The sequence below is a fragment of the Vigna radiata genome, chromosome 7 (assembly GCF_000741045.1).
Source record: "Vigna radiata var. radiata cultivar VC1973A chromosome 7, Vradiata_ver6, whole genome shotgun sequence".
Lineage (NCBI taxonomy): Eukaryota > Viridiplantae > Streptophyta > Magnoliopsida > Fabales > Fabaceae > Vigna > Vigna radiata.
In genome coordinates, this window is record NC_028357.1 from 46,707,196 (window position 1) to 46,719,152 (window position 11,957).

The 11,957-nt window shown below is 32.7% G+C and overlaps 1 protein-coding gene across 1 annotated transcript; it reads right to left on the reverse strand.

Moving 5' to 3' along the window:
- Positions 1-6,412: 6,412 nt before the first annotated feature.
- LOC106766510 (pectinesterase inhibitor 3-like) lies at positions 6,413-7,511 on the reverse strand. The gene has a single exon (XM_014651234.2). It carries the CDS (start codon positions 7,312-7,314, stop codon positions 6,703-6,705), a length of 612 nt encoding a protein of 203 aa, XP_014506720.1. The 5' UTR covers positions 7,315-7,511; the 3' UTR covers positions 6,413-6,702.
- Between the last annotated feature and the right edge of the window lie 4,446 nt (positions 7,512-11,957).

Sequence of the window (11,957 nt, forward strand, 5' to 3'; positions counted from 1 at the left end):
TGAGCTTCTTCTCGAGCTTTTACTTTTCTCTCTCTCACCAACTCTCTGACAGAAGCAATGAAAGAGTGAGACCCTTCTCACTTATCATCTCAGACTCTGGAATTGGGCCTAGACCTGGGTCGGCCCAATTCTTTTATGGTATCAAGAGCTGATCATCACTTTCGCTGCTAATCCTTGATTCTTGATACTTCTTGCTTGAATTTCTTGAAGCTTCTTGATTCTGGTATCAAGATGACAGAAGAAAGACTCAACCCAGCCAACAATCCTATCAGCCCCTACTACCTACATCCTGGAGAAAATCCAGGCTTGACATTGATTTCTCAGGTTCTAAATGAAACCAACTACTCTTCTTGGAGTAAAAGTATGAAAAGGGCACTCCTTTCCAAAAACAAGCTCAAATTTATTGATGGGTCAATCAAGAAACCCAACAGAACTGAAGAACTGTTTGATTCATGGGAGAGATGCAATATGATGGTGCTCTCATGGATCATTAAGACACTTTCTCCCCAAATTGCAGAAAGTGTGATATATGTTGAAGAAGCAAAGGAATTGTGGGATGAATTAAGAGAAAGATTCTCTAAAGGAGACTATTTTAAAATATCAGATCTCCTCCAAGATATCCACTCAATCAAACAAGGAGAAAGAAGTGTCAACCAGTATTTTACTGATCTGAAAATCCTTTGGGAAGAACTAGAATCCCTTAGACCCATACCCAACTGCACTTGCAAAATCCCCTGCAGCTGTGAGCTCTCCAAGATCTCTCTGAAGTACAGGGAGATTGAACATGTCATATGCTTCCTAAAGGGCCTCAATGACACTTACAGCACTGCTCGTACACAGCTCCTTTTAATGGAACCCCTTCCAGGCATAAACAGAGTATTTTCTCTTATTATACAGCAAGAAAGACAAGAAAGGTCCGGTATTTCCTACACTCAACTCACTGAAACAACAAAAGTCCTTGCTACTATGAATAACAAAGGCAGCAGTAGTTGGAAAGGAGACCAGACCTGGAAAAGTCAAGGTCGTGGTTCTGGACAGGGAAGGGGAAGAGGTAGAAATCCTAACTATGGGAAACAATGCTCATACTGCAACAAGATGAACCACACTATAGATGAATGTTATTCTAAACATGGCTATCCACCCTGGTATAAAAAGGCTGACGCAAATTCTGAAGCAAGGGGAGGCTGAAGTTCAACTAATGCTTGCCAAAACACCACTGGACCAGAAACAGATCAAAAGAACAATGCTACTATTGCCTTGAGTTCATTGACTCCAGAACAAATGCAAAAGCTTCTCAAAATGATTGAGAAAACTGACGAGCCCAGACACAATATCAACCACATACAAAGCAATAATGAAGAAGATGATCCAGGTACTTTCTCTTGGATTATTGATACTGGGGCCACAGATCATGTGACCCATGAAAAAGAAAATTTTACAACTTTTTATAAAATTAAACCCATCACTGTAAGGTTGCCTAATAATACCGTCATTACAGCTAGATATGCAGGGACAGTCCAATTTTCTGAAAATTTTGTCCTCTTTAATGTCTTATACATTCCTGATTTTTCATTCAATCTAATCTCAGTTCAAAGTCTTACAAAAGACTTAAATTACAGTCTAACCTTTTCTTCTAAGGATTGTCAGATAAGAGAGAATTCTACATTGAAGATGATTGGGTGTGCTAGCCCACAAAAAGGCCTATACTATCTACAAGATTTTACCAGACCTGATCAGAATTTTGTCTCTAAATCTGTTTTCTCTTTTAAACATGTTGACATTAATTTGTGGCACTACAGGTTAGGCCACCCTGGACAGAAAATTGTAAAACAAATATGTGAACATTTCCCTTATGTACAAATGGATACTAATGTTGTCTGTGATGTTTGCCATTATGCTAAACAACATAAATTGCCCTTTCCTATAAGTGATTCTTTATCTGCTGAATGTTTTGATCTTATCCATTGTGATATCTGGGGTCCGTTTTCTGTTTCCTCAGTTCATGGGCACAAGTACTTCCTTACTATTGTTGATGATTATAGCCGACACACATGGATATTTTTAATGAACAATAAGGGACAAACTAGAAGTCTGCTGCAGAATTTCCTTGTTAAAATTAAGAATCAATTTGGTAAGATGATTAGAACTGTTAGAACAGATAACGACCCTGAATTCAATTGTGTTGATTTGTATAATTCCTATGGGATTAATCATCAAACTAGTTGTGTTGAGACTCCTCAACAGAACTCAGTGGTGGAACGAAAACACCAACATATCCTTAATGTGACTCGTAGTCTTATGTTTCAATCTAATTTACCCACTACTTATTGGTCTTATGCTGCCAGCCATGCTGTTTAGCTCATAAATAGATTGCCCTCTCCCATACTTAATGGGAAAACACCATATGGTCTCCTTTATGACACCCCTCCCACTTATTTGAGTNTNAAAACCTTNGGGTGTCTCTGTTTTGCTTCNACCCTTGAAGGGGGCANGAACAAACTCGAGCCAAGAGCTAGGAAGTGTATTTTCCTNGGGTACNAGAGTGGAGTTAAGGGATATANTGTACTTGACATTTATACCAGGGAGTTATTCATNANCAGAAATGTTGTTTTCTATGAAAACATNTTTCCTTGGAAGGACCAACAAAACAATACAGAGGTTANTGACAAGGAAAATGANCCAATGANTCTTCTCAATGATCCTATGGANAACTCTGTTCCTGACAGAGGTGANAGACCTATAGGTAGCAATGCAGAACCAANTCAAAATGACCATGGTGATGATGGAGATCAGGCCAGNAGCAGTGGGGAAGACCTTGGACACAGAAGGTCTGANAGNGTTAGAAGGCACCCAGGATATTTGGCAGATTACATACATCAGGTGAATCAATCCTTGACTTTAACTAACAATTTGAAAACGCCCTATCCCATTTCTGATTCATTATCTTGTGAATCTTTGACAGGGAGACATCTAAAATACACTATGGCTATAACTACAAACAGCGAGCCAAAATCTTATAAAGAGGCCAAAGATGTGTCAGAATGGGCAGAGGCTATGCAAAAGGAAATTGCAGCTTTAGAAGCAAACAATACTTGGTTTATGACTGAACTTCCCCCAGGGAAAACTGCCATTGGGTGTAGATGGGTGTATAAAATCAAGTACCAAGTTGATGGTACTGTTGAAAGACATAAAGCTCGCCTTGTGGCAAAGGGGTATACCCAACAGGAAGGGATTGATTTCTTAGATACGTTTTCCCCTGTTGCTAAGCTGACCACAGTAAGGCTACTTATTGCACTAGCAACTTCTAAAAATTGGTTTTTGCACCAGCTGGATGTGGATAATGCATTCCTACATGGAGATTTAAAAGAGGAAGTATACATGGAACCCCCACCAGGATTAAACACTTACAAGACAAGTCAAGTTTGCAGGCTCACAAAATCTCTATATGGCCTAAAACAGGCTAGTAGGCAATGGTTTGAAAAACTATCTACATTCCTCATCTCTGTTAGCTATGTGCAGTCACAATCAGACCACTCCCTTTTCGTTAAAAGCACAAACACCAGTTTCATAGCCTTACTTGTCTATGTAGATGACATTATACTAGCAGGGAATTCCATGGAGGAAATCATGTCAAGAACCTCTTGCACAACAGGTTTCACATAAAGAACCTAGGAGAACTCAAATATTTTCTTGGCCTTTAGGTAGCAAGATCTAAAAAGGGAGTTCATCTATCTTAGAGAAAATATGCTCTAGATATTCTTAAGGAAACAGGGATGCTGGGCTGCAAGCCATGCACTACTCCCTTCTTAAGTGACACAAGTTCTTTGTACAAACAGGAGAGCTACTTAGAGGATCCAAGCTCCTACAGAAGGTTAATAGGGAAGTTGCTTTATCTATCTAACACTAGACTCGATCTATGCTTCTCAATTAATTTACTTAGTCAGTTTATGCAATCACCTACTAATTTCCATTTTCAGGCTGTTCAACATGTTCTCAGGTACATCAAGTCTAAACCATCAGAAGGGTTGTTCTTTCCAGCTGATTCACCTATACATTTGGAAGCTTTCAGTGATTCGGACTGGGCAACATGTCCAAATACTAGAAGTTCTACTACGGGTTTTTGTGTCTTTCTCGGATCATCACTCATATCATTGAAATCAAAAAAGCAAAGCATAGTTTCTAGATCTTCCACAGAAGCATAATACAGGGCTCTACCAGCCACTACTTGTGAGATACAGTGGCTCAACTATTTATTGGGTGATTTGCAAGTACGACAAGTTGGAACTCCAGCCCTCTACTGTGACAATAAATCTGCCAGACACATAGCACACAATCAAAGTTTTCACGAAAGGACCAAGCATATTGAGCTTGATTGCCATGTAGTTCGTGAGAAGATACAAGCTAATGCTCTAAGACTTCTTCCAGTTCGCTCCGACGAGCAACTAGCTGACATTTTTACAAAATTTCCACATCGTGTTCGGTTCAAGACCATTGTTCCCAAGCTTGGTTTGATGACCATACATCATCCAGCTTGAGGGGAGGCTATTGAAGAAGGTGGTTACTGTCAAATACAGTAACCGCGCTCCTAGTTGTTATCCATTAATTAGGACGCTCCTTCCATTAATTAGGACGCTCCTGTTCGTTAGTTTTTAAATAGGTTTTTCCTTTTTCTGTTACCCTTTCCCCTTAACCCCGAGAACTCTATAAATAGAGTTCCTTATCNTCTTTTAACAGTAAGAAGAAACNCAGATCATGCTGNTTGTAACACACAATTTATTTTTCTCAGAAACATAAATAAAGTTTACTTTTTACTAACCTCAGACTCTCCCCGTTCTTTTTCTCTTCATCAACTTTCNCCATCTCCGATCACACAAGCAGATCGTCGGCCAAGGAGTCTTCGAGNCAGAGCTTNTGAGCTTCTTCTCGAGCTTTTACTTTTCTCTCTCTCACCAACTCTCTGACAGAAGCAANGAAAGAGTGAGACCCTTCTCACTTATCATCTCAGACTCTGGAATTGGGCCTGGACCTGGGTCGGCCCAATTCTTTTAAACCCCATGTAGTATCAGTTAAAGTATGTGTTTTTTTCTTATTTTTCATTTAAATTTTTTTGTCTCTTGTGTTTGGTTCCAACCTTTCTTCATCACTTATTCGTGTTCTGTTCATTATTACTATGTGTCTCGTTCACGCTTCTCTCAATTTGAAACGTTGAAAAACAGTTGTTTTTGGACCAACATTAAGTCAACATTCTAATTTATCTAAAATCCTAATTTTTCAAGTGAAAAAATCTTAAATTTCTATTATAAGTCCCAAATTATCATGTGATTGAACAAAATAACATGCTTTAAGCTCACTCATTAAAAGATGTCTAAGAAATTTATAACTCATTCAATGACACATGATTCATTGAATGTTTTACCTCAAGTCAAAACAATGAAAGTATTTTTGAAAATATTATTTTGACAACTTTTTTTTTAATAATTTTTTTACAATGCATAAGTGATAATTTGATTAATCTATTTTAAATATATTTTTTTAAAATAAATTTATGTAAATGAATAAAATAGTGACATGTGACCTATTTAATTCAAATTTAACACTGCATCCATTATCCACACATCCATGTTATATTGTTTTCAATATTTACGAAATTATCAACATATTTTCTATCATATTATTTTCTTAATAAGTGACTCGTGGTTATATCCACGTTTTTCACAATAGTGTATATTCATCATAATTATTTTTAGTTGGACCCATATTAGTCAACAAGGTTACTCTAGAATCCTGACCTGTGCCACCCTTCACATGAAGCCAATTTAAATATTCTACAATCATCGCTAGTCAGCACTTAAGGATTATAGTAACACTGTCACACGTGCCACATCTATTAAGAGATACGTATAGATCCCATCGCATCCAGATAACACAAGTCACGTGATTAAACTTTCATATATTTGCATGAAACTACGAGTATGCATGAAACGTATCTACTGAGAAAAGTTGCGGGTTAAATAATTTATTAGCTTAAGACGATCTAATTATTTACTATTTCTAAATATGTTTAGAGAAGGAAATTTATATTTATGTATACTATATAAGAAAATTATAAATACTATTTTAACTCTATTTGGTTTGTCGAATTTAATAATTAAGAAAGTATTTAAATTAACAATTCTCTTACATGTAATTATTTATGTTTTCCTTAACCTGTGTTTGGATAAGTTTTTATTTTTGACTAGTTTTTTGTAGTAAACTAAAATTTTACTAGCTAGTTTTCCTGTATTATGTTTTTTTTTTCTTCAATCTATATAAGTTATTGTATTTAATAATTGAAACGTACTAAATGAAAGTTGGAAGCTTGACAGGTTAGAAGAAAAAAGCGAAAATAAAATAATAATAATTAGGTAGGCAGTGTAAGTAATTTATTTATAGAAAATGAAAATTATTACACATTTTACATTAATAAGAAAACTGAGTCAAGCCATGTTATATTAGTAACAGTATAATTCACACGTTCATCACTTAGCAAAAAGCCAATACCAAAAGCTTATACTGCAAACAGATCCTTGCTACTTATAAGTTATACCGGTGCTTGCGTGTTTGAAAAAAAAAAAACGCTTAAACGTGGTTTCTACCTTCTAACATCTTTCCAAACACACTCTTCAGATATTCACACATAAGAACCTTGATGAAGGGACAGGATCAGTTCCCGGAATTGGCGCGAGGCTTCCCCGTGACGCTGTCGGCGAGGCGGCTGATGAGGTAAAGCGCGTTGCTGGTGAACATGGAAACGTCGGTGACTCTTTGCTTGAGCTCTAACTTGATATTCCCGGCGGCGGAGGCGACAGCGTTAAAGCCGGAGATGCAAGTGTCGCCGTTGGTGAGGGCGGCGCTTGTCCAGGTCTGGACGTTGCTCATCTGCCACTGGAAGGTTTCGTCGCGGAGGTGCTGCAACTCGTTCAGCGTCTTGCTCAACTCTCTCACCGAGTCGGATATCTGCTGAACGCAGTCACTCAACGCAACTCGCTGTCTCAGTCCGAAACCCTGCGATGCAGCCTTTAGCGCCCCAAGGTAGGCGAAGAGACCGCGGGTACGGGCCAGACTAGCTCTGACGGCGGCCTGGGCCAGGTCGAGGGGCTTGGCGGCGGTGTTGGAAAGGTTGGAGAGGGTTTGCACGCATAGAGCGGGGTACCTGGCCTGCGCGCATGATGTACGAAGTGGATCTGGTGGTGGCCTTGCCGCGGCGGCGCGTGGTGGAGACAACAAGAGGAGGAAGAGCGTGAAGGCGAGAGTGGAAATTGGTTGCGTTTGCATGTTTGTAATATATGGAAAAGAAAACAAACAGGAGAAGGGGTGGGAGAATGCAAGTGTTAAATGGTTCTGTAGAAGATGGGTGACACATTGTGTAAGGAAAACGAAGGTGGTATTTGTAGGACAAACTCAGAGTCAATAGTAAGTCTTGAATTGATGGTTTAATTAAATTAATGGCTATTTGAATTCTAAAATATAAATGATTATTGATAGCACATTCTTTTCTTATATTATATCATGTATATAATTACTTTTTGTTTTTAGCGAGCAATTAAGAAAGAAATAATTATAAGTTATACTAATGTAGAAATTGTGTCGATATATAGTCCGAAAACAGTCATTTTACACTCTAATATTGATCAGTGCTATTTTTCCAACAAAATTGTCGCCACATAAGAGTTAAATATATCATATCAAATTAAATCAGGATTCAGTTGTTATATCAAAATTATTTTGGATAGAAGATGAAAAAAACTTCTCAATTATATGCAACCGATAATTATCTAGGCTTTACGCAAGTGATAAATTTCCTTTTGTTTACGTAAATTCATCTTAAGTTTGACCTAAGACGACAGTCAGATAATAATGTTTAATTAGTGTTAAAATAAGATAAAAATAAAAACATAATTAACTAAATAATAGGGTATGAAAAAAAAATTATAAGATCAAAGTAGGGACATTTAAGAAAATGAATGTTGAGACACCCTTCAACTTGCATGGTTTTTTTAACAAGGGACATGCGTGATTAACATTTAATTATAAATATTGTGGTATAAAGTATTGCTTCCTCGGATGAAGTGTTTAAAAAACAACTTAAAGAGATGTCACGTGGATGCTATATCATTTGAATATAATTTTAAATCAATGCCAACAAATTATTAATTTTTATTTATGAAATATACGGAAAATAATTTTAAATGTTCTTATAATATATTTCTTGTTTTCTCAGTTATAAAAATAATAAAATAAAAAGACTTTCGATACTTTAAAATGATTAAACTTACTCAATTTTTTGTTTTATATGAATTCGATAGTATTTGGTTTATGTTATCTTTTGTTGCTTTCATTGGTTATTTTTGTCGCCTAACAAAAACAAAAGGAGGTCAACGATTTTTGAGTCTCGCGAAATAAATGCAGTGTGCCAGCTAGAAGACAGTCCTGATGCCAAGTGGTAGATGGTCAACAGAGATTTAGTACATTTTAAATAAATTATTGAGATTAATATTATGTTATTTCCTTACATTCCTTAAATATCGGAAGATTTTTTATATATGCTCAAAAACACACTTTGTTCCACGTGTTTATCGAAGAAAGAGTATTTATTTTTTATTTTAATATAATTTTGAATAATTAAATTAAATAAATGTAAAACTCAAATCGTTGAAATTATTTTTGAGTCTATGACGTATGAATAAAGTAAGATAGCTAATGCATATCCTTACCATTGAATCTAAAATTTTCGGACAATAATGCTAACACCGTAGTTGTTGAAATTTACGGAAGTTTCCTAATACCCTATCAAAAATATTTATAATTTTTTTCTGTACATTTAACTTGTAATTTACAAGGCATACATTATTTATATATTATAGTTATGGATTATCTGTTTCTGATTATTGATTCCGTGATTGTTTGTTTTAATATTATCATTATATTAAAATGGGACGTAAAAACATTTAATGTGTATTTATACTTAGCAACACTAATTTATATTTATGTTTTTTCTAGTTATATTTAGCGTTCTTGGTGTTTAGTAATTTAAATAGAGACATTTTCATTTTTTTAAATGATTGAGATTAATATTAAGAGTGTTCGAATTATAGCTATTTAAGTTAAACTTTAAAGGTAAAGATAGTAATATATACGATCATGTGATGTCCATAATACACTGACCTATCAATTTGATAAGAAAAATGTAGATATATTAGACATTTTAATCATGGCAATTACATTTCCAATATATAATTAAAAAAATAACTCATATTGAAGAATTTTATTAATTAATTTTATTAAACTAAATACAAAATAAGTTAATCACACCCCTATTAATAAGCCATAACAGTAGATTTGTTTAATATACTCCTATTCAGATGTCAATATGTAAAAACAAGGATTAAGGATTCCATTCACATAAGGATACAATTTGTTTAATATATTTTTGTGACAAGTGTGTACTTTTATAATAGTACTAAGTGACAAGTGTACAATTTTCATAAAAAGATTGTCTGTGAGATTGTTTTCATCAACTTTCGAGAAGTAACTTATTTAGTTTCGTCAACCCATGCATCAGTTGATAACTATTAACTCCATATGTAGTTTATATAGTCTTCCAAATAAAATAATTTACAACCTTCAAATGGCTGTTTAATTATAGTTGAACAATGTACTAGAATAGTCCAATTAAAGTATGGTTGATAAGTTTTTTATTATTTAAAAAATAAGTTTAATTATTTTTTTACAATAACTAAACTTATTTGAAAAAAATATTTTGTTTATAAATAGAAATGTTAACATAAATAATTTTAAAATCATCAAAAAGTTTTTCTTTTAATTTACAAAATGAATTTAAAAAATTAATAAATTACAAAAAGAATCTCCTTGGACAAGGATTAATACAATCTAATTGTCATATGTTAAAAGTTCTATTTTTATATTTAAATTAAATATCATGCTGTATGGTTATACTATATATACGTGGCGGTAAGGTAAGGATTCCGAGAAAAGTGCAACACAAATTAACGATTTTGTTAAAGATATTAAGTTGTATAAGAATACAATTAAATCATAGTACAAATATACAAGTTTTTTTTTTATAGTTAGTTTATGTGCTTGGCTAATAATGTCTAAATAGTTTTGTAAAATAACTAGAATATGTCTATCAAATATTATTTTGAACTAATAATATTATCTACTTTCATATTAAAGATTATTTTTTAGAAAAATATGTTAGACAAATTTACATTGATTAAAAATATAATCAAATCATACTACAAATAAATGTACACATCATACATTACAAATCGAATTGAATTTAAATTATTTTTCAATAGAATTATTAGAATAAATGAAACAATTGAGACGAAGATAAATTACGCAAGTCAATTGTGGGGGTATACTTTATACTGTTCGCATCATCAAACTGCACGCATTTCTATCAGAATGGTACTTAAAGGTCAATTTTAGAGTATTTTTTTAATTATAATTTCTGATAACTCTTAGGCGAAGTAGAAGTCACTCTTGCAGATTATATATATATATATATATATATATATATATATATATATATATATATATATTTTTTTTTTGGTAAGAAATTTGTATATATCTTTTGTAAGATTAAGATATTATTATTCTTATTAAACATGATAAGATTTAGAAATTAACAAATTTTACAGGAGNCTGCACGCATTTCTATCAGAATGGTACTTAAAGGTCAATTTTAGAGTATTTTTTTAATTATAATTTCTGATAACTCTTAGGCGAAGTAGAAGTCAATATATATATATATATATATATATATATATATATATATATATATATATATATATATATATATTTTATTATTGGTAAGAAATTTGTATATATCTTTTGTAAGATTAAGATATTATTATTCTTATTAAACATGATAAGATTTAGAAATTAACAAATTTTACAGGAGTAATGTATTGAATTGGGTTAACTCTTCCATCATGATCAAATAATAATTGGTCAATTCTAAGATAACTGCTAATACGATAAAATATAAATTAATTTTAATTAAGTTTAATTTAATAAAATATCATTTAATTTTTTTATTTTTATTTTTTGTGGATAATATATATATATCTGTAAATACAAATAGTATATATTTATGGGTAGTATTTATTCATTGCGAATTTGACCTATAAATACTTATATATTTTGTTTTTGTTTTTTTTAGTTTTTAGATAGAGGTAATTGAAGAACCACGTATTCTAAAAGATTAAAGTCATAGTACGTAGAATGTTGGAGTTGCTCTTCACTCTCACTACATTTGTTTCTCAGTTTTATTTAACAATGTATCTTTTTTTTCTCACACGTCTTCCATACAAGGTGAGTATAATTTTCAAAATGCAAATTAGTTTTACAAGATTAAAATTTAACATTAATTTTCAAATTAAGAAAGATTTTCCCGAGACCTTCAATTTTAGTCATTGTCCACAACACAGCAAGAAATATCTTTACCAATTTATTTGGGCCTACTATCTATAATCCATTTTGGGCCTAAGAGAAAGAGTGAGTTGGGCCTACCATTCATACTACAAACTATACATATATCACAACGGGTGTTTCATCTTACACCTCTAAGCTTTCATCCTGCACCTCCAAAAATTACCATTTTAACCTTAATTAATATTATTTTAATATTTTCTCTTTCTTCATAAAGTGATTTTGCACCTCTCTAACTTTTTCTCTTTCTTATTAAAGTCAACCTACACCCTTCTAATTTTTTCTCTCTTTTATTAAAGTCATCCTACATCATTTTAATAGATTTTAAAATCTATACAATTTTTATATAAATTTTCTAAATTTCATATTTAAAATTTAATAAAAATTTAATTTAATTTAAAATTTTAATATTATTTAATACACATTTATATCTTAATAATTATTACAGTATAGCTTTT

Excerpts from the sequence above, each read along its gene's own strand:
- LOC106766510 (XM_014651234.2), bottom strand. The coding sequence starts at position 7,314 with ATGCAAACGCAACCAATTTCCACTCTCGCCTTCACGCTCTTCCTCCTC.